Here is a 27,944-nt window from a genome sequence, read left to right as displayed (position 1 = left end):
GTGGGGGATGTCTTCTTAGCACACTTTGGGTCCCCTAGTACCCTTAGTATGACCAGTGTACCAATCTTCTGATGGCTAAATTCAGTAGGATAATGCGTCATGTCACAAAACTCAAATAATCTCAAACTGGTTTCTTGAAAAGGACAACGAGTTCACTAAACTCAAATGGCCTCTACAGCATGGATGTGCAGCTGACAAATCTATAATACTATAATGTCGATATGGATCACAGAGGAATGTTTCCAGCATCTTGTTGAATCTATGCCATGAAGAATTAAGGAAGTTCTGAAAGCAAAAGAGGGTCTAACCCGGTACTAGCAAGGTGTACCTAATAAAGTGGCCATTGTGTGTATATTTGTAACAATAATGAAATATATATACAATAGATATACAATATATTTTTAAACAATAATTGATTTAGAACTAAAATTAAAACACACCTTAAGCTGAGAAATATACAACATAAACCATTCAGATCCACACGTAAAAAAACAAAAACAAAAAAAACAATGCTATCACTCAAAAAATGTCAGTGCAGGACACTTGCTTAAATTTTAAACATTTTACTTGGAAAGGCACAAACTATGATTTCCTGGTAAATAAATTTTGATGTGAGAAATAAAACTGAAGTACATTTTTTCTTCCTTTTCCTTTAACGGTCCTTGGACAGATATCGGCTCTGTGCGGGGACCGTTCCAACGGTTGTCTGACGTTTTTCTCATCGTTTCATTGCAAGCCCACTGTGTTGTGTTCTTTTTTTTTTCCCAAAAGTGCAATAACAACAATGTCAAGATAGTAATATCCATTTGTCTCTCCATCGCCCACAGTACCTGAGGCCAGTAACTGTGCTACAGAGTCCACAATGACAGAAAGAAATGGAAGAATTTATATTTAAAAATGACAAAAAAAAAAGACAAAAAAGGACAAAAAGAAAGCATTTCCAGGACACAACAACTGCTTTACAACCCAGGGATTTCTGTCCAAAAATAAAATAAAAAATTAAATCACAGGAAAAAAATAAAAGACTCCAGAGTCTGGTTGAGATGAAATGTGTCCTGTTATTTTGTAATTTGGTGGGGTTCATTCCCAGTGCAGAGGCGACTCCTGCCCTCACGTTTTTGTCAGAAATTAAAATTATTTTTAAGAAAACTTAAATCATCCATTCACTGATGTTTTCATCCCCTGATCAATGAACAATAAATGCTCTGCATGGAATCTAGTATACAATGTGTCGAACAGCATCTTTTTTTTCTTCTTTTTTTAGTTCACACCACTGGGGTTCTTATATAATCAATTACTCTCATGTCATCACGTTCTTTTCATCTTTTTGAATGTTTATGTGTGATTTCTTTTTTATTTCTTTTTACACATCTTGTATCATATATCTTCATTTATTCTCTTTTTTTGAAGGAACCAGAGTCTGTTGGACAGTCAACAAAATTCCTTTGCACTCCATTAAGTGGTGAAGCATCTATGAAAGAAAGTGTGATGGGAAGAGAGAGAGAGAGAGAGAGAGAGAGAGAGAGAGAGAGAGAGAGAGAGAGAGAGAGAGAGAGAGAGAGAGAGAGAGAGAGAGAGAGAGAGAGAGAGAGAGAGAGAGAGAGAGAGAGAGAGAGAGAGAGAGAGAGAGAGAGAGAGAGAGAGAGAGAGAGAGAGAGATGTGTATTTTCTTGCATTTCAAACTTAACAGTGACCAGAATGTATCAAGTTCTTTTCAAAGAGTGAGCGAGCTTCACTTGTGCCTTTGAAGAGCTTTCCTCTTTCTTCTCTTAAAAAAACAACAGCACCTGAAAGAAAATCAGAGCAAAAATTACAACAGAAACACACAAAAAAAATCTGATATCTTGATAAGTTGAATTCGGTTTTATAAATTGGAGAGCGCTGAGGCGTAATGAGGAACATTAAATCAGTACAGGGACATTCATACAGCAATATGCTAAGACAAAATGAACATGCATAATTCATTTTCAATTAGAGTTGACGAGCTACAGTAATGCAAAAACTGGCATATCCAGCGTTCTGACATATTTATGCAAATGAGAACTAGTGAAGACAGCAGTCAAGAATCCTCAAGTAGTTCATTTTACACCGATTAATTTGACTTATGATTCATTATCAATCAAATACAGGGATAATTAAAAAAATTAAGAAAATAATGCATGGAAAAGTGTCAGCAACTGATATGATGCATTATTCTCTGCCATTTTTTTGTATTTTACCAGGTTTACATCCCATTTGTGATCATATTTCAAATCTATAGTCAGCTGGGGCATCCAGCAGTAGCAACGCCTACTAGGAAGACATTTGTGGGACTTACTTTGTGTCGTCTGCCACCTCTACCTCAGCGGGTGCAGTGATGGGAGCATTGGAGTGTCCTGCGGTCGGGTCGTCTGTGTTCAGCTCTCCATTTGTGGAGCTCATGACCTGAGGATCGCACAGAAACAATATAAACATTTCATACAATCACCACAACTGAAACCTTTTCTTTACATATTTTGTGTGAAATTATAAAAAGTCAGAATTCACACAAGAAATGTGTCCTGTAATAAAAAAGTACTGAAAACTGTTGATTGCAAACACTGAAGATTGAAGACTTAGACCAAAAGAGCACACTTCTTTCAGAGTATGTGATGTACTCTAATAAACGCATGCACTGACTCTTATTTCATCAAAATTACATTTGATACACATGAATATATATATGAATATATAAAAGAACACATGGAAACATCCAGTTTCCTGTACAGATGTGCACATGCCTAAACAATAAATATGTGATCATTCAAATAAAACATTAAATTACATTTAATTAAACATGTGACTATACTGCAACATTCCTGTTCTCTAAATACTTTAGTTTTGGGGTTTTTGGGGGGGGCCTGAATAATATTCAACCCCTATGAAAGCCATTTTGTAAAACTTGAGCAACTGGCATCTTTGTGCTGAGGGCAGTGTCAATTCATCTAGTAAAAACTACACTGCTGGGAATTTGACAGTGCAAACCTCTGAAAAAAAAATCTCTGAAATAACTAGAACACACTTAAAAACTAAACTAAATTGAAAAGACAAATTAAAAAAAATTTAAATGATAAATTCATAAAAGATAATTATCTTAAGATGTGAGATGAAAAACGCAAGACCTGCGTTTAAACAATAGGATATCATTCCAAAAACCAACACTAGGTGGCACATGTGCTTCATCAAGCACCTTTTACCATTTAAGAGTTTCTCTTTCAAATCTATCAGCATCCATTAGATCCTATCACATCATGAGCTGCTCTCAAACTAAAACGCTTGATGGCTTCTATTTTAAAACACATGGTATCTCCAAGGAACGCCACTACCGCCATCTGTAGTGTGTTCGGAGCCTAAAGGAGCCAAGCTGAGCGTCACAGATGAATGTGTGCGCGAAAAGCGGATAGAGAAGCAGCCATGCTCACTCAAAAAGTAGCATGACGTGCAAGCAGTACCTGCACTGAGCCCCCCAGCCTCTCGGCCGTGAGATGCGACCCCAGAGTCTCCTTATTGGTCACTGAAGTGGGCTGGGACTCACTTCCTTTGAGTTCAGGTGACTGATCGACAGTGGAAGAGCATTTTGGATAAGAAAGCGTGGAGAATGGGGCGGGTTGAGGTGGAGATTTTGAGGTATGATGGGAAGGGGCCGGTGGGTGAGTAAACAAACAAACGAAAAATTCAACATTAAAAAGGAGACATCTCACATGCAGAAGCTTGCTCAATTACTAATATAAACGTTAATAGTGAATGCTAATGGAAATAAAGAAAAACCAAAGTGAGAGAAAAATAAAAGCAAACATGCAGAGTTAAAAAAGGCTTCTATAAGAAATCAATGTGAGATTTTACAAATTATGACATCTCTTAACATTGTTTTTAAAAGACATGCGAGCGCAAGCAAAAGGGCACATACACGTACAATAATTTTCCAACAGACTGTAAAGCTCATTTTATGCTTATGTAGAGATCAGGTTAAACCTGAGATTTTTAAGATTTTAGAGCTTTATGTTTTTAATAAACCAAGCAAAACAGCAAATGTACGTGAGTGGATGTAAATCAGGATGCATTTGATACATTAAAGGATGGATATTGGGAACGGAAGCAAATTTTGGCTACATTTTATTTTGTGATTTCATTGAACCATGGATGAGCGACAAAGAAATGTATATGCCGGAATGACTTAATGAACGTAAGTACACAATGTCTGGAAATAGACTAATTTGAAATGTGACCTACCGGTCAGAAGTCTGGGGTGTATACTTTTATTCAACAAGGATGCAATAAATTGTTTAAAAGGGACAGTAAAGTGATTTATAAATGTTACAAAGATTTCCTTAAAAAAAAAGCTGTTCTTTTGAGCTCTCAGTTCATCAAAAAACAATCCTGAAAAACGTATCACTGTTTCCACAAAAATATTAAGCAGCACAACTGTTTTCAACATTGATAATGTTGATAATGTTTCTTTAGCACCAAATCAGCAAATTAGAATAGGTCAATTTCTGAAGGATCATGTGACTCTGAAGACTGGAGTAATGGCTGCTAAAAAGTCAGCTTTGCATCACAATAATAAATTACATTTTAAAATATTTTAAAATAGAAAACTTATTTTAAATTGTAATATTTCACAATATTACAGTTATTACCATATTTTGATCAAATGCATGAAGTTATGCTTCAAAAACATTTAAAAAAATCTAAAATTTTTGAACAGTAGTATATTATCAAGACATCTTTGCCCTGTCCACGTTGTCACAATCATCATTATATCAGGACAAATAAAATCAGACGCAGGAACATCATATTAATGGCCTTTTAGCATTTAATGCTTTTATGCTCTACAGAAAGTGCAGACAGTGCTGATACCACTGCTGAACCAAAAGAATTTTGATTCAGCAACAGGGAACTTTGTCTCTAAGCAACTGGCCACTAAAACAGATTTGTTTACACCAAGCAAGGCACAACTAACCAGCTTTCCATTCCACTAATTAATAACATGAATGATGTTCAGAAAGTGTGTTGCACAACTGTAACATCTCACAAAACTTGAGCAACTCCTCTGACAACTTCTTCTGTGTCATCAATTTGTATGTCCAAAAGTGCCAGGGCTTATTCTGATTGATCACATGTCGAAAGAGGAAAAGTGGGCAGAACACTTGCCTGGAGTGGGTATATTGTATCTGGCCATGAGTTCGAGTGAGTAAGAAACATCCTGGACTCACTTACATTGCATGGAGCGAATGAGATGTACCGTATTTTCCGCACTATAAGGCGCACTTAAAAGCCTTTAATTTTTTCAAAAAACGACAGTGCGCCTTATAATCCGGAGCGCCTTATATATGGATCTGGCGCCTTATATTAATGTCTGTAAAACAACCGCTGACTTAAACCTTTTGTTTATACTTTCGCCTGGCACCGGAGCGCGAGCCTCCGCTGACTGCGCGCGCACCTCCCCAAACAGACGAGGCATTTATACTTGACGCAACTGTTTTGTTTGAACACCAGACCATACAACTGATTTAGACGCGCAAACTGGGTGCCGGTGTGATGAGATGTACTAATATCCGTCTGCTCGGGCAGATTCGGCTCAAAGTCGTGCATCTTCGGATGCGGAGGCGCGCACGCTGTCACAATGACGTCATTTTGCCGCGCGCACGCCTCCGCATCCGAAGATGCACGACTTTGAGCCGAATCTGCCCGAGCAGACGGATATTAGTTTTTTATTACCTTCGCGCTCATGCGGACGCGTCGAGTATAAACAAGGTTTTACAGATCAGCCACTTGTTTTTTCATATTTTTTTGCAAGTGGTAGATCTTGGTTTACATTTGGACTTTGGATGTGATCTTAGGCTTGAAAAGGTTGGTGACCACTGCATAACGCAAACCCAGTCAAACGTTTCACTGCAGTATCTTCTATTCTATGCGCCTTATAATCCGGTGCGCCCTATATATGAAAACAGTTCTAAAATAGGCCATTCATTGAAGGTGCGCCTTATAATCCGGTGCGCCTTATAGTGCGGAAAATACGGTACTCTACGACCATCTAGGGTGATTAAGATCTATAGTGTACTTCTCTGAGGTAGATATAATCATCTGACGGAGATTATTTGTGCACCCAACTCACCTGGTTTTTGGTCTGCGGTTGTGCTTTGTCTCTGCTGCTCGGCTGGGGTGTGTCTGTGGGGATGGGGCCTATAGGTGTGGGCTGAAAGAGACAACAATGATCTCATCGTTGAGCATGTCTCACACACGCATACACTTACAAACAAACCCAACACAGCATGACAAAGGCATTTGACAGTTGAAATGCACAGGAAAAGCATTTAAGAAGTGCCTGTGGAGGAAACGAACACTCACGAGAGGCTTGCCGACCCAGTCGTACTCGTAATCAAACACGTAGCCATTCTTGTCGAAGAGGTCTGTGAAGAGCTTCCTCAGGTAGTCGTAATCTGGTTTCTCAAAGAAGTCCAGTCTTCTCACATATCTCAGATAAGTGGCCATCTCCTCTACAGTGTGTAAAAACAGGAATGGCATTAGTTCAGGGTAACGCTTCACACAGTACTGTGCTTGACATAACCAAATCGATGCCACTAACCTGGGAAACTTTCACATAGCACTTCGATCGGTGTAGCTCGCTTGGTGTCGCCGATTTTCTGGTATCGCTCTTTCAGTGTGTCCGCCTGTTTGGGAAACACAGATGATTTCACAACCACAAACTCCTTACAACTGACAAAAACCTGTCTGAAATGTAATTCAGCATTAGCAACAAAATAAATCCAGGGCAAGATCTTGCCTGAGGCTAGTTTTATTGAATAGGTGAGGACGCACACACAAAGCGAGATCATTGTACATGTATGTTTTTTTTTTAACATTTACTTTTCATTCTCACCCTACTGTCGTGTGCCTTCCCTGTAATCCATGTAAGTGATGAATTAACAATGGTGTGAGAGTCATCAGCAGGCAAATGCAGAACTTCTAACACCTGTGTGCGTTCAGAAGCAACCGCTACAGCCATGTGACTCATTACACGAGCAGCTGATATCTGCATTTGTTGCCATGTCATCACACTTCTCAGTTACACAACAGTTAAAAAAAATGTGGTGTCAGTAAGATTTTTTTTCTGAAGAAATTAATACCTTTAATCAGCATGGATGAAAAATGATCAGTTTCCACAAAAGTGTTAAGCATCACAACTTTTTTCGACATTGATAAGAAATGCTTCTTGAGCACCAAATCAGCATATTAGAAAGATTTCTGAAGGATCATGTGACACTGAAGACTGGAGTAATGATGCTGAAAATTCTGATTTCTCATCACAGCAATAAATTATATTTAAAAAACAATAAAATAGTAAATGGTTACTTTAAACTGTAATAATATTTCTCAAAATGACAGTATTTTTGATCAAATAAATGCAGCCATTTTACCAACCCCAAACTTTTAAGCAGTAGTGCTGAAACCTGTGGATTACTTTATTAATCCCACAAAAAAAGGTTGCAAGGTTCAAAACTATTGTAACTCTTTCTACATTGGTTTCCACAGACAGCGTTAGCTCGCCTGCAATTGGTGCAAAACGCAGCAGCACGGCTTTAAACTGGTACTAGAAAAAGGGACCATATTACTCCCATACTAGCATCTTTACATTGGCTTCCTGTGAAATTTAGGATTGATTTCAAAATACTACTTTGTTTACAAGGCACTAGCAGGCCATGCACCCCAGTATATCAGTATTTCTTCCTTAACTCTCCCTCTAGGGCACTTAATAGGTCCTAAACTTTGGAATGGTCTCCCAGTCCATGTGAGATTAGTTAAATCAATTTGCACTTTTATATCATACTTAAAAACTTTTTTTCTCTAGCTTTTGAACAGTCTTTCTTATATGCTGAGATGGTGTGCGCTTATTGTTCTTTTTTTATATGCTGTGATGGCTTTTTTCCCATTTTTTTATTGTCTTTCTCGTAACCAACACTAACAAAGGGCTGTGAGAATAATCGTAATTGATTTCCGATTTCGGCTTCCAACGATTATGAAAACAAGATTATCAACGTAAAATGATTATTGCATTCAGTCCAGCGCACCTTCCTTTCCTTCACAGAGGTGCGCTTTCGTTCCTCCCTAAAAGCCCAAAATTAACATCTATATGAGCCAAATAAGTGTGTTGTAAAATGCAGTCTAATGTCGCTTAACAGCGGGACGTGTTTGATATTAAACAGTGTCTCTTTTGCAGCTTAATTCGCTTTTAATAACACTGTTCCCCAGGCAGCTTTCTGTGAGCACGCTCCGAGTCGGATCTGAATGCCGATAAGCAAATGGGCTTCGGATATGCGCCTAAACGTGTACACACATTATGTCAAAATGCCTTTTTGGAGAGTACTTATGTAAACTTAAGTAGCTTTAATAAGGATTAATCTATATTTAAAGTGTACAGCAAATCTGATTATTTTTTGTTGTCGGCTATTACTTATCTGAATACCACTTAGTACATCTTCCTTCAATTATACACAGTTTATTTAATTTGTATTTTCATTGTTTTTATTTGTCTATTTTGTTTGTAATTAGTTTCTTTGTTCTTGTTGTATTGCTGACTTTTTACTTGTCTTATGTAATAGTTTATTTATTAGTTAACCTAGTAGACTATTAGTTTTTGCTGAAGTATCAATAATCGTGAAAAAAGACTTGTCACATTGCCTACTAATAATCGTGTTAAATAATCTTGATTTCAATACAGACCAAAAATAATCCTTTATGATCTTAATGACTAAGATTTTTGCCATAATCGAGCTGCCCTACTCCATCATGAGGTAAAGATATGAAAATGGAGAAACCATCTCAAGATGGAGGGGGTAGAAAGTACAAACCTTCAAGCCCTGCCAGGGCAAACTGCCTCTTAGAAAGTACATAAACATATGGCCCAGTGCTTCTAGGTCGTCCCTTCTGCTTTGTTCTGAGGGGGAAGAAAAACAACAACTGTTATATGTCACACTGATGGATGCAACAGGTACATTTTCACTGTTATATGAGACGGATATATTTAAAACTTCATGATTAAGAGGGTTACATAAATATGAGTCACTCAGGAAAGTGAAATTATGTAGGTTCTTTAAGGTGGGTTGGTGATTTTATTATTTCCCCCCGTCAGAAATCAGTTTTAAAAAGACATCCAGAAAATGAACTTAGGAAAAGGAAAGGAGATGCGAGTTTAAAGTGCATGCATACCTTTTCCCAAATGTGTGTTTATACTCATATATCGGGCAGTGCCAGTCAGGCTCTTATGCTCTCGGTATGGGATGTGTTTTTTGGTCTCGGGGTCTATGTATTCTTTGGCAAGCCCGAAGTCGATGATATGAATGGTGTGCTGCCTCTTGGACCCCGGCCGCCCCACCAAAAAATTCTCTGGCTTGACGTCTCGATATATCAAGCTCCGTGTGTGAACAAACTCCATCCGTGTTATCTGAAAAAACAAGGAGGATTGAGGTTGAGGACATTCTGCACCAAAAAACATTTTAAAAAAAAATACCACAAAACATGACCGAGTTGAACGATTCCTAGAAATCATTTAGAAAACAGCCAAAAGAAATCCTAAATGTATGAGATAAGCCAAAATTTCTGAAAGAGGCTTACTGGCTCTCTGACCGGATGCTTACCAGTTGAATAGCTATCATTAGGACGGTCTTGAGGGAGAAAGTGCGGTCGCAGAGGTCAAACAGGTCCTCCAGACTGGGCCCAAGCAGTTCCAGAACCATAGCGTTGTACTTCCCGCAAGGCCCGAAGTAGAAGACCTGAGGAACTCCCTCTGCAAAGACAAAATGATCATTTAACAACACAGTGAAATGGAAACAGAATCTCACTTCTCAAACTTAGAATTTGCACCAAACAATCACATTTAATAAGCTTTTGTCCTTTAGGGAAACAGTTTTGTATTATTTTCTTAACACCACCAAATGTTTAGCCTGCTGTTCACAGCCAGTAGAGGACACCATCTCTGACAAGACCCATAATGACAACACCTTGAACAAAACATGACTAACAAGCCCTGGGAGAGAGAGAGCATCATGCAATTCATTTAAGCAGCGACTATCTTACGCTCACCGAGTTTACAGAGGACTGTAAAACATCTGATCTATCCCGTGCACACAACACATTCTCTCCCACATTAAGTCCTCAAAACACAGACTATGGGCATGACTCCGCAAGGATGACTTGAACATCATTCAACACAACTGTTTTGCTTCCACTGAGGCTTAAATGGTATATAGCACAGTAGGGGTGGGTGATATACCGGCTGAAGCTACATGTGTTGGTGTACATTTTCAATTTCTACAGCAATTATGCAAAACAGTGCTTTTATGGCCGTTCAATCAAAGAGCAAAGAGCTTATATATTAAAGAAAAAAGGTTGCATACCCTTGGATAGCGCCGCTAACATGATCAAACTTTCTAACCTGCTGCCGCTATTAAACATGGGAGATAGAGGTGATAGTACAGAGTAAATAACTTAAGAAATTTACAAAATATATTGGGCCAACCACTCATTTTTATCTAGTAATTGTATATAGTCAGCAAAACTTCCCAATGAAGTTTGAGGGAGTGAAGGGCAGGTTTGCAAACTTTTTTCAACTAAAAAGAGAGAAGCCTATATTTTTTTTTTCTCGGGTTGAAATGAGTGATGTCAGGTAGATATATTTATTTAAATAACTTAATTTAAATAAATGTCAAAATAAATAATAAAAGGCATTAGAATAGAGAAAAATCCTTCAAATGTGTGAATATATGTAACTAAAAATATCTAAATTATAATAAAATATTAGAATAAAGAAATGAACAATGTTTTAATATATTTATTAATAACAAAATATATTTAATAAAATGTATTTATTTTTAAGAATACTGTGCTATAAAATTGTGTTTATATCATCCACCCCTACCACACAAAAATAAATCACTACTTAAAATGCATTTTTACAGACCAAAGCAAATAGTCTGGTACAAATAACAGGTGCTGTGCAGGATTAGTTATTTTTTTATGCTGTCCCAAAAAAAGCTGTGACTCTACAAAACAAGACCTCAAGGACACACAGTTCTTAACTGCTCCCCACTGCCAGTGTTTCCAATTCAATTCCAGGTCGCCTGTGCCAGATCCCACGTGTGTGTTCTTTGGCCCAATGGTCAGATGCACTGAGACAACGAGCCTAGGAAAGCCCAGCTGCAGGGGGGATTATAGAAGGATTTACCTGATCGGCAAACGTCATTCCCACGGGTGGGGGTGCCGAATACGCGCACACACCTGCCTGCACTTTAGCCAGCCGGATCTGTTTGGAAACCACAGCGATGATGGATGTGCCCATGGCAAGACTGCAGCCAGGAAGCTGACTCATCAAAGCACCAGATCCAAGGTTTTAAACCCAACGCCAACTCGGCAATCAGAGGGAGGAAAATTACAACCATGCGCAGCTAGAATTGTAAACAAGGCCATCGCAAGTTCTTAAAAGTGTTTCAAATTATACCAAAGAAATGTCAAATTTGAAAAATTATTATAGTGGCAGAAATCAGAACTATGAGAGGAAGCACAGTCCATTTTATCCATGCAGTACACAAAACAAACGAACTGTACAACAGAGGGGCCTGTGATGAGTAGAAAATACAAAGGCTATTAAAGTATTTAGATAATCTTGTACACACGTCACTTATAATGTCTCATTTAGGAATGTAATACCAATAATTTGGTAATTGTTATGTTATGGCAGATAACTGATAAAATGCTAATAATAAATCAACCTAAAATAAAACTAAAAACTATATTTTTTGTCAATTCAATTTAGGCATCACAACAATGTGGTACAATATTAAATATTGACAGCAAAAGTCATCTAAAAATAGGCAGAAACAATAAAACAACAACTAAACTAAATATATGAATAAAAGCACACATAGCTAAATAAATGCATAAACAAACAAAGCTATTTGTTGCTTCTGAAATTGCATACTGAGTAATAATATGGTATGAATATGGCAAGTATGAATGAAATTCTGACGTACTACATCCACCATGTTGTTACTGTCACGTGACCAACCAGTGTCAGTTGCGTCACTTCACTTCCATTTATAAATCCTCTCCCGTGGCCTCATGGGATGGTAAAGTGTCCATTGAATGTGCACCTCAGAATCTTGGTCAAAGTAGTAAGTCATCTGGGTACTGGGTAACTGTTTTCGATTACTATGTATTCAGACATGCTACTCTTTTGGCATACTGTTTTTTGCATACTATATAAGGGAAAGGGAAGTATTTGATTTTGGATGAAGCGATTGTAAAAAAATAAATTTACACTTTTACCAACTACCGCTCTACCTTGTAGAGTTCAACAAGGAGATTTTCTGGAGATTTTCAACAAGGAGATTTTCTGCCATTTCAAAACCCACTTGCTCACATCACTAACAGAGCCTGAGTGAAAACAACACAACTCATTGTTCATCAAACACGTCCTCTCAGCGCAGACGCACTGGAATGTCAAAGTTAGCACACATGCCCGAATGAATACTTGCATATTAAAGATTCAGCATGCAGCAGGAGAACAACAAGGCCCTGATTCCATTACCGGGACAGTGGAGAAGAATCAGGGACTGAAACGTGATCGTTCCGGGTGGCGCAGGTCCCAGTGTGATTCAGGAGATGAGAGGGTTGGCGCTATCAGCCCTGCTGCATAAAACATCCACAGCCTGCACTGCAGAGAGTGCCGTGACCCTGTTTTTCCCAAATGTCAGAGATTGAACGCAACGATTGAAAAGCCACTAACCAAGTCACAGTCACACAATGCAACTCAGCTAAAAATAACTCGAAAGCTTTAATCAGCAGCACAACAGCAATTAAACATTAAACACAAGCTATTTAAAACAAGCTACACAAGCGAACACAGCAGCAGCAATTTCTCCATTGTACTTTAAAACGCCTCATGCTCTAAATAATTGACAGAGGCATGGAAGTGCATGACATTTAAGGTGCAAAACTGTTGATGGGCAAAGCAAAGATCCTATTTATGATAAAAGTGGGATTGTGACATCATATAATGGAGTGCAGTTAGAAAGAGCAATACACCCAGAGAAGTATCCTAACATGACCTGGACTCTTTTTCCAGGACAGTAGAGAATTAACACTCTTCTTTAGCTGCAGGTTTAAGTGAGCCTTCTCTGGTGGCTTAAGACGAGTCTCACAATGGCAGATCCTTTCAAAGGATTCTTTGGGAAAGCTGGAGGTCTGGTTTGGTTATCTCCTCTCAGGCTTCATAAACTTTAGATCCAGATTTTACAACTGTGAATCACTGGACCCCGCTGGCTTGCTTTGGAAAGCGATGTTCACTTTGAAGTGATGGATATGCATTACCAGAAGGCGAAGTTGTGTAAGATTCAGTCTCACACTGAAAAATCACAGGTTGAGTAACTTAAAACTACATTTCAAAATAATAATAAATTCTCTTGAACGAATAAGAAAGCAGCACAAAAATTCCTTCCACTTTCAAGATTCATTCATCTGTTAAGGCTGAAAATCTCTTCACATTTTGAGCCTAGTGGTCTTTTGTTATGTCCCATGTCTGTATCCTGTGATTTAGGCCTTGGATCCAGGGTCAGGATGAATTACATGCACCAGCAAAAAGGCATCAGAGAGGGAGGATAATCTAACGCTCACTGAACTGCAAGACACATAAGTCTGTAGCAGAGATACAAAAGAAAAGCTAAAGTTAAGGGTCAAGGTTTCCACGCAAAGTTAAAGAAATGTTAAATGTGATAGCTGGCCATGTTTATTTTCTCTGCACAATCCTGGACATATGGCTTTCTTCTTGAGAGGAATCAGTCACGTGCTTGGACATTCGATAATGGCAACCCAGCCACGAGGAGTCACGAAGATATAAATATAGCGGGCCTGCCCTGCACGCCTGCACTTTCACTGGCTATTAATGTTGCAGGGGTGGCAGCAGTGGCTCCGATGATCTGGCAGGAGATCAGATCCCGGCTGTGGAGACAGGCGTTCGGTGAATGAGATCATTGCATTGCAGGGTGGCTACGAGTCGCTGTGAATAAGAGCCGCACTTCATGCCAGTCAACCATCCGGTTCAGTGATCAAATGGATGGATGCACCAAGGATTTGTTCAAGCTGCTCATCCTTTTCATTGTAGGGCTTAAAAGGATCAAAGTTCAGCCTTCTGGCTTCGCAACATGTATGGTAATTACAATACAATAAAAATGGCAGGGAGTAGCGGCCAAATCACACAGATTTAATCCATTATAACCTCATTCATAAAAAAACAAAAACAATGTCTAATCTGGGCAGGAGACACATTCAGTCATTACGCAATAAATAAGAACTTGAACACAACATCTTCTTATGGAGGACTTCCCCTGGGTAACCTATCACTTTATACCTCCTTAATCTCAATCCCATTTCAGACCCTCCTTTTCACTGTCACTTGCTGCTGATGGGTGAAAAAGCCACATCAAAAAGGTCGGAGATCGCCGCCCCCATGATTCTCAGCACACAACTGAACGATGATCAGTCTCACACAGGATGAGGAGGTGGCGCTTTTCATAAACCATATAACACACGATTCTCGATGGCTGGTTGATGGCTAATTTCGCTGGTACTTGTGACTAAATGACAATAAAGGCTATTACTACAACTACTACTACCACACGATTCTCGAAAGGCTGTGAGGCTTACCTGAATTTCCCAGCTGTTTATAAAATCTATATTCCAAATGGAGTTGAGGTGCTCTGGATTTGATCGGCTCCTGAAAGAGAAGAAAAAGAAGAAAAAAAACTAGGCATTAGAGGAATATAGAAAAGTTATCAGAGAATATCAAATATAAACATACAAAAACATGACAATAATCTGAAGCTTTTTTTGCATTTGCATTTTGTATAGTTTCGGGAGTGACAACATTTAAATGAGAAAGCAAATCTCTATACATACATTATTTTACAGTAAAAGTATCATAAAAGTAGTCTATGTGACTAAAGCACAAGATATTAAATAAGTTTCTGAATTCTTACAACAACCTTGCATGAGGAACAGAACAAAATTTAAGTCAGTCTTCACTGAAAATTGTGACATCTGCCCTAGCTCTGCCTGCTGTCAAACTCTGCTTGCTATCTGATTTAGATCTTGAATTCAAACTCATAAAATAAGTTGCAGTGGTTAACAGCTCATTCGATAGGGAGATTATCAGTGGGTAGTGAATATTTTAGTCTGTGAATGTAGGCTGTAGTGGCAGTCAGGAGAGATGTGATAGCAATATTTAGTTGCATCGTGTATGTGGCCATAAATAAAGTTTTATTTTGAAGAATAAGTTCAACAAATTGGTAAATAAATTAGCCATATATAAAATGAGATAAAGGATAGACAGACAGGACATAATCCAGAGAAAGTAAATCTAAGTACAATACAGAAAGTTATTAAAAATGTCACGTCAGCTATTTGTTCATATTATTTAAGATAAATCATCAAGTCTGTAAGAATACAGATGGCACATGTGCTCCTCTGAAAACTGAAAAGAGAGGGGCAAAGAGAAGTAAACACCAACAACAAGACTGTATCAGTTCTCACAGCCAAACTAACACAGAGGGCCCTATCTTGCACCCAGCGCAAATGATTTTGTACAACGACGCATGAATCATTCCTATTTTGCACCCGACGCACAGCGGACTTTTCCCTCGACAGACGCACGTCGGTAAATTAGGGAATGAACTTGCGCTCCCAGGGGCGGTTCAGCGAAAAGAAGAGGCGTGTTCCGGCGCAAATGTTCCCTGGAGATATTTAGCAGTTCCAGAAAACAATTCCGCCACAGACCAGGAAAAACCTAGTCTACAGTCAGTGGCGCGTTATTCAGATGCTATTTTAAAGGGATACTTCAGGATTTATCATTAAGCTTTGTATTAGTAGAAAACCTGTAGTATTTTCGAATTACCGTGCTTTCCACCCTCATATCCCCCTGAGACGAGTGATTTATGCATTTTTTGTCTGGGAAAAAAATCCTCTGATGACACAAAAATCGTCATTTTGCGTCATCGGAGGATTTTTTGGCCAGAGGCTAAAGACTACAGCCAGTAGTAGGGGCTGTCCCGCATGTTTTCAACCCGCCCATAGAGGGTGGGATCTCGCTCACAAAATGTACACATAGTGTCAAGCTAAGCTAGCAGGCTCTTGTTCTGTGGAGAAAGCTGAGTAGTAGGAGAAAGCTGAGGTAGGGGTTACCATCCTCTTTTTCCCGCACATGTCCGGCCGTCGAGATCGTCCAAAATGTCCGGGATTCGGCTTTTGCTTTCTACAGTCGCCATTCATTGTTTACATGCACACCTTTTGTTTCAATCTAACTGAATTCATTCCGATTGTTGAATCTGAATGTAGTGTTTACATGAACGCTAAACAAGTGATCGGTTGATGTGCGTTTTAACATTGCTAAGAAAATTCCCGCTCCTCCGTGAGATACGAGACCGGTGCGTCTCAGTAATCATGCCACCGGCCTCTCATCGTTCTCCCACGGCCCTCAGTCTTGTCCTGTACGCCACAGTAAACATAATGAATGTCGACTGTAGAACGCAAAAGCTGAATCCCGGACATTTTGGCCGATCTCGAAATCCCAGGCAGACTCTTCACGGAGACTCACTAGTAGCCTAGCCTTCAAGCCTTGTTGTTTTAAACTGTGGTCTCTTACCGGTAGGCGTGGCTTGGGAGTGGCCTCCTAGGGCAGCGAAGCAAGTGCATTCTGGGAGTTGTTGTCTTTCATCCACATAAGCCAAAAATAAATTTTCTGGCTTTTCTCAGTCTAGAAAGCTCCAAATTCAAAAATAATTTCACATTTTTTCTACATAAATGACTCATTTTAAATACACATTCATCTTTCCAGAGGTGAAGTATCCCTTTAAGGGCGCATGCTTGGCCATAATGTAGCGTGTGCACAACAGGCATACACTTTGCTTCTCTCATCTACACAGACGCAGCAGTTGCCATTTTTGCAAACCATACATAATTACAAGGAAAAATATTCCACACGAGGGAAATCATTGTGGTATCCATGAAGATGTGAAAAAAATAGGCATACATCTAGTTTACCACATTTACCCCCCCATCCCCATACAATGTCATTTATCTGTCTTTTACGGCCCTGACGAGAACGTGGCCTCTTCGGCTATGAACCGCTCCTGGCGTGCGCTTGGCAAATACGCCGTTATAATAGCCATCCGCCATGGAACAAGCGCGCCTGCTTTTAAAGGGAATGTGAGATGACGCTCTGATTGGTTTATTTCACATTACGCCCAAACCACACCTATGAGTAACGTAGCTACTTCAGACCAACCCATTTTAGATTTGCGTCGGGCCCAAGAGTCATTTATCCCGCCGGTATAATAGCAACAGCGCCCAAGACCCGCCCACAAAGTTACTTGCGTTTCACGTTTGATACTTGCTTTTCAGATAGGGGCCCTATGGCCCAGAATTGTCTTCTGTCACCCTCCCACATTTTCTTTGTTATAAAGAATCCATCCCTTAGGCGTTATAAAAAATCCAAGTCAAGAGAGATTGCTTGGAAAAAACTTTCCAGTGGTTAATGGTCTGTAACAGAACACACTGAGCGAGTCCTCAATCAGGTGTCATGTTACAGGGTTCAGCAGTCTGACTCTGGCCTCTTGATCTTCCAGGGCCTGCTAACACCCAGAGCTCAGCGTTTAGTAGCATCCACCTGACCACAGTTGTGCTCCCATACCAAATCATACCAAAGACCAGGGCAAGAAACATGACCTTAATAGTGTAACGATGGCTCTGTCATTAAAGCTCTTGGGCTGGTAATGCAAAAATCAGAAGTTTAAACTCAGTTGTGTGACCCAAAACACCCATTGTGTAGAATATTCATGTAAACATAGCCAGTTATGACTTAAGTGAAATAAGTTTTGGTCATTTCGGCCACCCCTAACCCCAGGTAGCTCAATGTGGACTTCCTACCCAATTAGTTTACTGTAAAAAAATCAAGTAACGTTGATGCTTGATATTATATCATTTTATAATATTAATCATTTTTAAATATTGAATTTGTCTAAATGAATTTCCCTCTGATTAATATATAATATAATATAATATCATATAATATTTTAATTTAAAATGTAATTTATTCCTGTGAAGAGACAGCTGAATTTGCAGCAACCTTAACTTCAGTCTTCAGTGTTACAGGATCCTTCAGAAATCATTCTAATGTGTTGATCTGGAAAACTGCTTTTTAATTTTTTCAGGATTCATTGACAAATAGGAAGTTCAAAACAACAACATTTGATTGAAATAGAAATCTTTTGTAACATTAAAAATGCCTTTACTGTTACTTTTGAACAATTTAATGCATCTTTTCTGAATAAAAGTTCTCTTTAAAAAGGCTTTCTGTGGATTTGGAAAGTAAAATCAGTAGAGTAGTAATGGACTCTGTGCTCTGGATTCTAATGGTTCAATCCAGCTCATGTTACTTGCTCTGAAAACGAGCAGACACAGCAGGGGCAGAGCTGCATCTGTTGAGCTGTGATGTAACCGTGGTCACACACACACACGGCTCTTTCCAGGAAGAATATGAAGGGATCGGACAGATTAGGCAAACCAGAATGTCCATCCAAATCTCTCAGTTAAGGGGAAGTGAAGGAAAAAAAATACTGATATAACTCAAAGATGTAAGCATGTGATAAACATCTAAAGAAGCTTGAAATTAAACATTAAAGGGATAGTTCACCCAAAAATGAAAATACTGTCTTCATTTACTAACCCTCATGTTGTTCCAAACCTGTATACATTTATTTGTCGGTAACCAAACAGTTGATGGGCCCCATTGACTTCCATAGTAATTTTTTTTCCAAACTATGGAAGTCAATGGTGCCCATAAACATTTTGGTTACCCATTGTCTTTTAAATAACTTCTTTTTAACTCTCTCTTTAAGCATCTTAATATTAATCCATCAATCAATAATGAGTGACTACCCATGATGTATTCAAATCTGTGAGAATCTCCTCACAGAGGTTCTAAAGGCCCTCACCTTCAGTTTTCTATTTATTGAGATGGAAATTATCTGAAGCAGTTAGTGAAATCCATGCAAACTTTTGACACACAGTTACTGTTCATGCAAATGAGAATCATCATGAATCACTGCTATAAACAGGATGCCCAAGGCATTGGCACAGGTTCCTAATGTGAGCACAGTGCCTTGTGCAAATACAAAAATTCAGGGCCCTGTCCCAACACCAATGGACAGCTCCACCCAAAACCACAGACAAGTCCAAAGAGCATTATATCAGTAGGAAATATTAGGAGGAAAATGCTCCTAATGCAAACAAATAACAGCAAAACTACTCTATTCAAAACTAAATTGAAAATGGAAGTCAAATAAAGGTAGGAATATAAGTGTTTGTAATGCTAATTCAACCAAAAAATACACAGTATTTAAACAGTATTGCAGTAAAGTAAACAAAATCAATTTCGTAAATAATTACAAAGAAAGTAACACATTGAATTAAACGTGACATTTTAAAGTAGAGAAGAAGAGAAATAGGATATTCAACCAAAAATGTTATTTTATTTTTCAGGAATTGATTGAATCGTAGTCGCTACTAAAAGGATAGGAGTGATTAAAAAAATAAGAGGGCGAGATGACATTAACTAAAAATACTTTATTAATTACTCATTAAACATTCATAATAAGAACAGAAACAAGTAATTAAATAAACAGGTCACATTTTATTCCATGTTGACTCCGTTTTAGACTTATTCTACCATTTATTATTTCACCCACACTTGATTATATTATTATATAATATACGGCCCATCTATACTGTACCCGATGACATCAACGGGTCAGTATCATTTTCCTCTCCGACTTTCCAACTGGCTGAGCTTTAAGTATGTATGTACAATCTCCACAAATGAGTTAACTGTAGGCAAGCGAGAGGGGACAACCACGAAAAGCATTTCTACAAACTGAAGCTTTAACGTCATTAAAAAGCTCAAGAGATGATAAATCCACTGCGCAGAAATAATTCAAGAGTCCATGATCTCATTTTAATGTGACGTTCTGTGCCTTTACACCCATTCCATTATGAAACATGTAATCCAAAAAATGACTGTGAGAGGCTGAACAGTGTTAATCCTTGTCAGTCAGTTGTAATCGATGATATCATCGGCTCCATTAGAGGACTTTAGTACATCTTAGCATGTAGGATAATGTATCACTGGCTACAGGCATTACTTTAAAAAAAATACATTCAATGAGAGTTGTATTATGATGAATAAAAAAATGCACATTATTAGGGCTGTCATTAATCCTCTAATAAATTTGAGTACTCAAAAAATAAATACAGAATGAGAATCCATGAACTGCATTATTAGACTGTTTTCTAAGGCTGCATGATATATTAAAACAATTTAAAAATCATAACATAGCATAGAGCTATTGTGAATTCACAAACGCTGTGATTAAATTAAATATTTGTGCTGCGGGTTTAATAGCCTCTATATGCGCTTTAATTAAAGGTAGGATAGGGAATTTCAGAGAGGCTAGCATTAACAAGTTAGCTTTGAAAGCATAAGATCCCACCCCCCAATCAGAGTGCTCTCTAAAGCCACACCTCCTTCAAAACACATGAACAAGCACAACAAGAGCAGAGTCTGCAAAGTGTCAAGAGAGAAGGCTTAAATTACCTCACGTCTCAAAGCACATATTACAATTCACAACAATACTGAACAAACAATTGTAGAGCTCTGACTTGTACCACTTGACTGCTGCAGATTCATTTCAGTGTTGATAGTGTTGACATAGAAACACATCATTTCTACAACTTTCACATAGGAGCAAAAATCTGTCTTTTAACTTGAAAGAAATAAAGATTTGACATTTATCGTGATAATTATCAGACCTCGATATAACATTTTTATCGTGATCATTTTTTTGGGCCAGCCCTAGTTCAAATGCTTGCATGTGCGAAAACAACATGAGAGTAAGTTAATGCAGAATTTACATTTTTGGATGAACTAACCATTTACCATAACCATTTACAATAGTCATTTGACACGCTTTCTTGCGATTAGAACTGTGATTGATTGCATTGATCATCTGAAGCACATAAGGAACGGCACTCCTCAAAGTGAAAGCACAAACATAATTGAAATCACTGTATCACATTTATTTTTAGTAGTATTAGATTATTCAAACCGTTTTAGATTGGCTATTCTTACATGTATAGTGCTTTAATAGTGGGAGAGGTGGGAGAGTCTGTGCGTGCGCGGCTTGTCTGTTTAAGAGATCCAACGAATGCCTGCATTGAAAGCATGAGTACAGCGTGAGAAAGTGATATTACTAAATTAAACTATATATAAAGTTGTAAATATATATATAAAATATGTATATATAAGTAAAAAATAATAATGCAATAGGGGAGTATTTTTGGGTCCTGAAAATAATAAAGTAATAATAATAAAATAAAACTCTTTATTTTGGCTTAAAATATTGTGACAGTATCGTATTGAGAGTTCAGCATCACAATTTGTATCGAGAGATTCGAGACATGAGTGTATGTTACACCCCTAGAAGATATGTACATTTTTAAATATTTAGACCACTTCTATTATTGATTGCTATCAGGATGTGTAGAGAGTTTCAACCAGTATAACAAAAAGTGTTTATGAACAACATTACATACCCATACCTTAATTACATTTGTTACATGCGTCTCAGAGCAGCTCCGTTCACAGTAAATGCAGCTCCACACCAACTCAGTCTCTAAAGTATTGGGTTTGTTTTGGTTTCCAATAACATGCATTTGGTAAAGCATAAAGTCTGGTGCGCTTTGTGTTTCATAGCGTTTCGTTTTACACTGTTGTTATTGTTGTTATGTATTTTAAGTCATTTTAAAATACACTTAGGCCTACTTTTATTAGCACAACAAAAATATCCGATTACTCATCGACCGATTACTCAATTACCAAAATAATCGTTAATGACAGCCCTATACATTATCTTTTAGCTATGCAATTAGCCAATAATAGGTGACGGCTCATGAAATTGGGGTCTATTAACCTTCCAAAGAGTATAATTGCAGGATGTCACATTAAAAATAACTTTTTTATTTCAAAGATTAAACAGGTTAACATTGCACAGAGGAGTGATTTCACAGCAGTTAAGTCATCTATTGCTCTGAAATACCCTATCATTTGTGAGTGTCCACATAATGACCTTCAAGACAGAGATTACATGTAATCTGTGCCCTGGTAACCAGCCTCAATGTTTGCATATGTTGACATTTTCAAGGAGCTAATCTTCTGGAATAAATTGGTAACTCTGAAATTATATCTTGTGGACTCAAAAAGTAAAGAATTCAAGCAGGAGACGCTTGAGGAGGTCCAAAAGCAAAATTGACAAAATGTGCCAGCAAACTAAATTAACTAGCACGTCTGGGCCCCAAGGAGCATCTGCAATGCCAATTGTGTATTTATGTATGTTCTGATGAGGTGTTAGAAAGGCCAGGTGGGGATACATCATAATTGCTGACATGGGCTGAAGAAGGAAGTTTGCACAGCCAGCAGCCCTCAGAATAAGAATGCTATGAATATATACAGTCTGCACATTATTTCCAGTAATGTTTAATGACACTCTTGCCAAATCTTATCAGAGTTTGCACAAAACTACTTATTCTCCAAAACAAGTCAGAGTGAGAAAAAAAAAAAGAACGAATCTAAATAATTGACTAGTCAACTACTGTGGCCCTACACTAATTCTACTAATTATTTAAGTTGTAAAATAAGTCTTTTTTTGAGAAGAGACACTGCAACTCTGCTTGTGAAGTCAGCAATTAAAGACAAAATTAAACATTTCACTTCCATAATTTGATTATTAATATTATGATTTTTTTGCAAAACCGTTTCAATAGAAAATACATTATTTTTTTATCAATCTAGATTTGTTTGGATCATGATATTAAAGGTTAATAATACCATGCAATCTCCATTAGTATTTATCAGCAGAAAACTCATTTCAAAAGCTTAGAAAGTACATTTTGACAAACTATTATAAAAAAAATAAAAAAATCTTTAGACTAACATGCACTGATGACCCTCACACAATAACAAAAATATTAAGAAAGCAATTAGGTAAAACTCATATCAAATTTAAAAACATTTTGGTACAAATACCAAAATTATGGTATCTCAAATACTTGAAGCTAACGGAAGTGCATGATACTATAATTATAGCGAGGGCCTTCAGTCTGAAGTAATTATGGGCAAAGGTGTCGAGGAGTCTGGAGAAGACAGAAACAGCTGGTCTGTGTCCACCTCCTTCAACCCCTCGATTTCAGATCAGATTTCAGAGTCCCAGATGGAGGGAGAACAGCTGCAGGGGTCTAACACAGCAGAGCTTCATACACGGACTGGTACCACTGTCACTAGTGCGAGCAGCCCGAGGGAAATGAGAGAGGATTCCAGAGCAGGCCGTCATTCACACAGCAGTTGAGGAGCAGATGTGACAGGCCTAATCTACTCTGATTAAATCAATCTTCTGCTTACTGTCAGGACATTACAGACAACTCATTGCAGAATCTTTCATGATACATCCATGATTGAAATGCTAGAAATCAAAGAGTAAATAATATATTAAAGCTGTGTAAGCGCATCCACATAAGAGTTAGACATTCATGACTAGCACAGTTCGCATGTGCATTCGCAGCATTTTGTCCAATTTTAAGTTGCAATATTATATTTATTTTGTGTATATGCATTGGTCAAGTTAATAAACGCAGTAGTAAAGCGCTTCAGTTCACGGCTGGTCATCTTTAGCTTCAGCTCATGCAGCTCAGACAGCAATGCTTTAATAACTCTTATAGGGACTGTCATATACATATTGTTATAATTTATGACAGCACACAAATACTGAACTGGGTTCTCTTTCACGTCTTCTTGCGCTTGAACTGACAATTTCACACAAAATTGTCAACCTGCCTGTCTTGGCGAATGTCTTTGTACGTTCACTTAAGTCATAACTGACTGTTTACTGAGTCGAGATAGACAACACATGTGTAACAGTATATTGGATTGTGCATTATGTCTTTAAGTAAAATATCCGAAATAGCCAAATATTCCTGCTTCTGTCTGTTATCAATGTTAATCAAACAACAAAAGACTCACAACAAAATCACTCACTGCTCTTGACTGAATACCTTTTGTAACAAGCTTGAGAATAGAGGGCTGCAATGGCCTTGTCATGATATAAAATTACATACACTGTGATATAACACTTTGGTCATACACCTAGATGGATGAATATCTCATTCAGCTGTGAGTAACACTCTCAATGAGCAGCTTGGCTACATTCAATCATGTGACGGAAGCTGTCAATCACTGCAATAGAGATCTAGCGCTTCATTATTAAACAAGTGCTAATGAACACCATGACAAAACTAAACTTCGTGCCTAGAGATTGTGCCAATTTATTAGTTCCTCCTGCTAATATGCCCATTTCTCACATCCCCAAGCTTCCGGTCTTGAATGATAAATAGATGAATGAGAATGCAGAATGAAGGAGACTGTATATGGGTGGGTCTCTGGACTCCAATTGCAGAAAGAAAGAGAAATCACACACCGAGATCTGTGGACACATGTCTGGTCAAACAAGCCAGAGCTCTTGTATTACTACAAAAGCTGTTTGGAAGCTGTCATACATGTATTACACAACTGGAATCCCCAGCACAAGTGTGTATGAGAAAGAAAGAGAAACTATGTGGTGTTTCCACTCCTCCGCTCTGTTCTGGGTCCCTCGTGAGCCTCTCAGTATGGACTGACTGGAGCACTGTGTCGACAAGAACCAGGGAACAAAGAGAACCTTTCATCAGCTGTATTCTCTTTCCAACTACTGTTGTTCCTCCAACTCTCCTCCTTTCTTTTTTTTCTTCTCCCACTCTTGCTGTTCTAGTAATTTATTTCATCAGAGGGCAGAGCCTGACTTTGGGTTCTTTTCTTTCTCAAATGTTAGGAAACAGTGACACAGGAGTTCACCTTTGCTCCAGGTGCAGATGTGCCTAAATAAATAAATAAATATACAAACTAGGCTATACAAGCTAAAAAGAAACTCTAGAAACCTTTCAGCGCTTATCAATTGGCAACGCATTTGATCAATGTTGGTTAAGTTAAATTTAAAAACAAAAAAACAAACAAACATGTATTTGCCCAAGACTATAAGCTCCGCAGGAGGGCTTCATGCTAATCCTCAACCTGCAGTAGCAAATATAAAAAATGAAGGCAGTTAATTTGCAACTTATATCAAATGTGTGCCATGATCAAATAACGAGAATGTTTAACTGACAGCACAAACTTGTGGTATACTCATTACATAAGCAGAAGGCAGCTGGTGAGGACTGTTGGTGTCTTGAGGTTTTGGTGCTCGGTAAAATGCAACATTCTGCTCATGGTTGCTTCAGTAGAAAAATTCTGAAATATCAAAATTAAATAAATTTTTTTAAAGAAATGAATACTTGCATTAAATGTCATTTTTGATCAATTTAAAGGGATAGTTCACCCAAAAATGAAAATTCTGACATAATTTACTCACCCTTAAGTTGTTCCAAACCTGTATGAATTTCTTTATTGTTGGATGGATGGATGGAGCTGAACACAAAAGAAGATATTGTGAAGAATGTCAGTAACCATACAGCTGATGGACCCCACTGACTTCCATAGTATTTTTTTCTCCATAATGTGAAAGTCACTGGGGCCCATCAACTGTTTGGTTACCCATAAATATTCTTGAAAATATCTTCTTATATGTTCTTTTATGAAATTCATACCGGTTTGGAACAACTTGAGGGTGAGTAAATGATTCAAGAATTTTCATTTTTGGGTGAACTATCCTTTTAAATTTATCAAAAGTGACAGTAAAGTCTTTTACATTATTTAAAAAAAGCATTTCATGTAAATTCTGTTTTGACCTTTCTATTCACCAAAATTAAAGCAGATTTTTTTGGTTTGGAAAAGAATAAGTGGATCACGGTTTGGAAAAGACTAAGTCCACATTTCACTTTGCTGCCAGTTACTGATGATGAACCATTGCAACATGAAAAGGATACGCAGGTTGTTTATCATTATAATTTTTTCATATGAAAATTAAAGTTTATGCAATTAAAATTAATAGGCAATATTTTGTATGAAATAATTTCAGAGTAATATTGATGTTGTTTTGGTTTGTTAGAAAAAGATATGTAGGTTTCATTAATTCATAATAGAATGCTTTGAGTTAGAATTTTCAAATACATTTAATTAAATCCATTAAAGTCAATGGAGTTCATACTGGTAATTATCATATTATATGTTCTTACAAATTTAATGTAATGATATATTCAAGTAAAATGTATCTACAATATTGATAAAAAATATATTTTCTTGCAGCTCACTGCTTTTTGCTGTCATTCTTGAAAAATAATTTCTCAATTCTTTTAATTAATAAAAAGGGGGTAAATGAAGTAATAGTATGGTAAAAACATGATAACATTCAAACCTTTAAAACGTTTTTTGTGCATTCACTCAATGAGAAGTTACTGATTAGATACAATAGGGTTTTAGCTGAAAAAGATTAAGTTATGACTGTTTAAAGCCTTACATTCCATCAGATTCAAACAAGACCCTGGAATTGAAAAAGTGTATACAGTTTTTAATGCATTAGAAGGGAAATTAATCTTACCGTTTTAGTGATTACATTTAACAATTTGATTCGACTACTTCAAAATACAGAAAAGTTTGAGTGAGTAAAGGCATAATTAAATAAATATCATTAAAAGGCTTCAAACTATTGAGCTTTTTTATTAGCTATACTGAGCAGCCCTATTCAAGCCATATTATAGCCGGAACAGTGGAGAGAAATGCAGTGGCATGGGTGCATCATCATACTAAATAATTTTAGCACTAAAATTACAGTGCTTGACTTCACATTGAGCGGTTAAAAAGCACTTTGATAGGCAACAATGCAAAGATAATGAAGCCTTTGACGTTACTAATGCAAAGATAATCATATCCTTCACTGGAGGATCCGGGGAGGAGGGCGACTAAGTGTGCACACACTATCTATGACAATCCCTTTCTCATGGTGCCAAGTTACTTGACGGTCATTTCCCAGAACAGAAGACCTCCCATCAACAGCTTAAAATGATCCCTATAAAACTCCCATCAAATAATAAAACAACATGGACTTTAAATAGCACTGGACTTTGAGCTTCTGTTTGGGTGTAGCATGAATTAAACATGTCAGAGGAGCTTGTAATATGACGTGAATGAAAATTTGAAGAAATCCAGTTCTCTATGATAGTCCCCAGGGCAGCAAAATCTCTTCTCACATCTAAGAGAAGCGCCCCTGTGATAAAAATGGATTTTGGACACCCATTTCCTCAAAGGACCTTGTCATGTTTACTCATGTTTTAGAGGCCAATTTGAGCCCACAGAGAGTGTGAGTTACGTCATAACGATCACTCACCACAAGGTCAGTCAATACTTTACTGTGTCATATGGATAAACGGTCTGCCTGTTTAGAAGTGAAGCCCTAAACTCGCTCGCATTTATCGTAGTGGCCCAGAAACAGCCCAAAACGTACTTTAGGTTAACTTCCATTTCCCTCTCTGCATGGAGAAAAGACTTTCTACGTTACATTGACAGCCAGCCAAAGTTAGCAAAACGTAAAATATAATTGGTATCATCTTTCTCGCAAATGAAAACTCCATAATGCCACCCATCAATACACGTCTTATTTGCTCATTAAGAGGAACTAAAAATCGAGTAAACGTCAACAAACAGTCATAATGATTTATTGCACATTCTGAAAGTTGAACAGAGACTGTCTGTGTGCTTTCCTCATTAGCTATTACACAAATCGGCTTTCTAAAGTTACACTAGCTAC

At 37.7% G+C, this 27,944-nt stretch overlaps 1 protein-coding gene across 4 annotated transcripts in view; it reads right to left on the bottom strand.

Moving 5' to 3' along the window:
* Positions 1 to 547: 547 nt before the first annotated feature.
* csnk1g2b (casein kinase 1, gamma 2b) overlaps positions 548 to 27,944 on the bottom strand; it is a 31,975-nt gene continuing 4,578 nt past the window's right edge. For 2 of the 4 annotated variants that reach the window (XM_082187602.1, XM_082187601.1), the window contains exons 3-12: positions 14,716 to 14,785; positions 9,654 to 9,802; positions 9,226 to 9,460; positions 8,868 to 8,953; positions 6,605 to 6,689; positions 6,367 to 6,515; positions 6,134 to 6,214; positions 3,471 to 3,572; positions 2,318 to 2,424; positions 548 to 1,787 (exon numbers count right to left, since the gene is read on the bottom strand). In XM_082187602.1, coding sequence (XP_082043728.1) covers positions 1,733 to 1,787; positions 2,318 to 2,424; positions 3,471 to 3,572; positions 6,134 to 6,214; positions 6,367 to 6,515; positions 6,605 to 6,689; positions 8,868 to 8,953; positions 9,226 to 9,460; positions 9,654 to 9,802; positions 14,716 to 14,785 — 1,119 coding nt within the window. In that variant the 3' untranslated portion in view covers positions 548 to 1,732. Of the gene's footprint in view, positions 1,788 to 2,317; positions 2,425 to 3,470; positions 3,573 to 6,097; positions 6,215 to 6,366; positions 6,516 to 6,604; positions 6,690 to 8,867; positions 8,954 to 9,225; positions 9,461 to 9,653; positions 9,803 to 14,715; positions 14,786 to 27,944 lie in introns of those variants that run through there. The other 2 variants (XM_082187603.1, XM_082187604.1) reach the window with 2 other exon arrangements.

Source organism: Leuciscus leuciscus, assembly GCF_965113295.1.
Source record: "Leuciscus leuciscus genome assembly, chromosome: 13".
Taxonomy (NCBI): Eukaryota; Metazoa; Chordata; class Actinopteri; order Cypriniformes; family Leuciscidae; genus Leuciscus; species Leuciscus leuciscus.
Note: the sequence above shows the minus strand (reverse complement) of the source record. Positions and strands in the feature narration are given on the sequence as shown.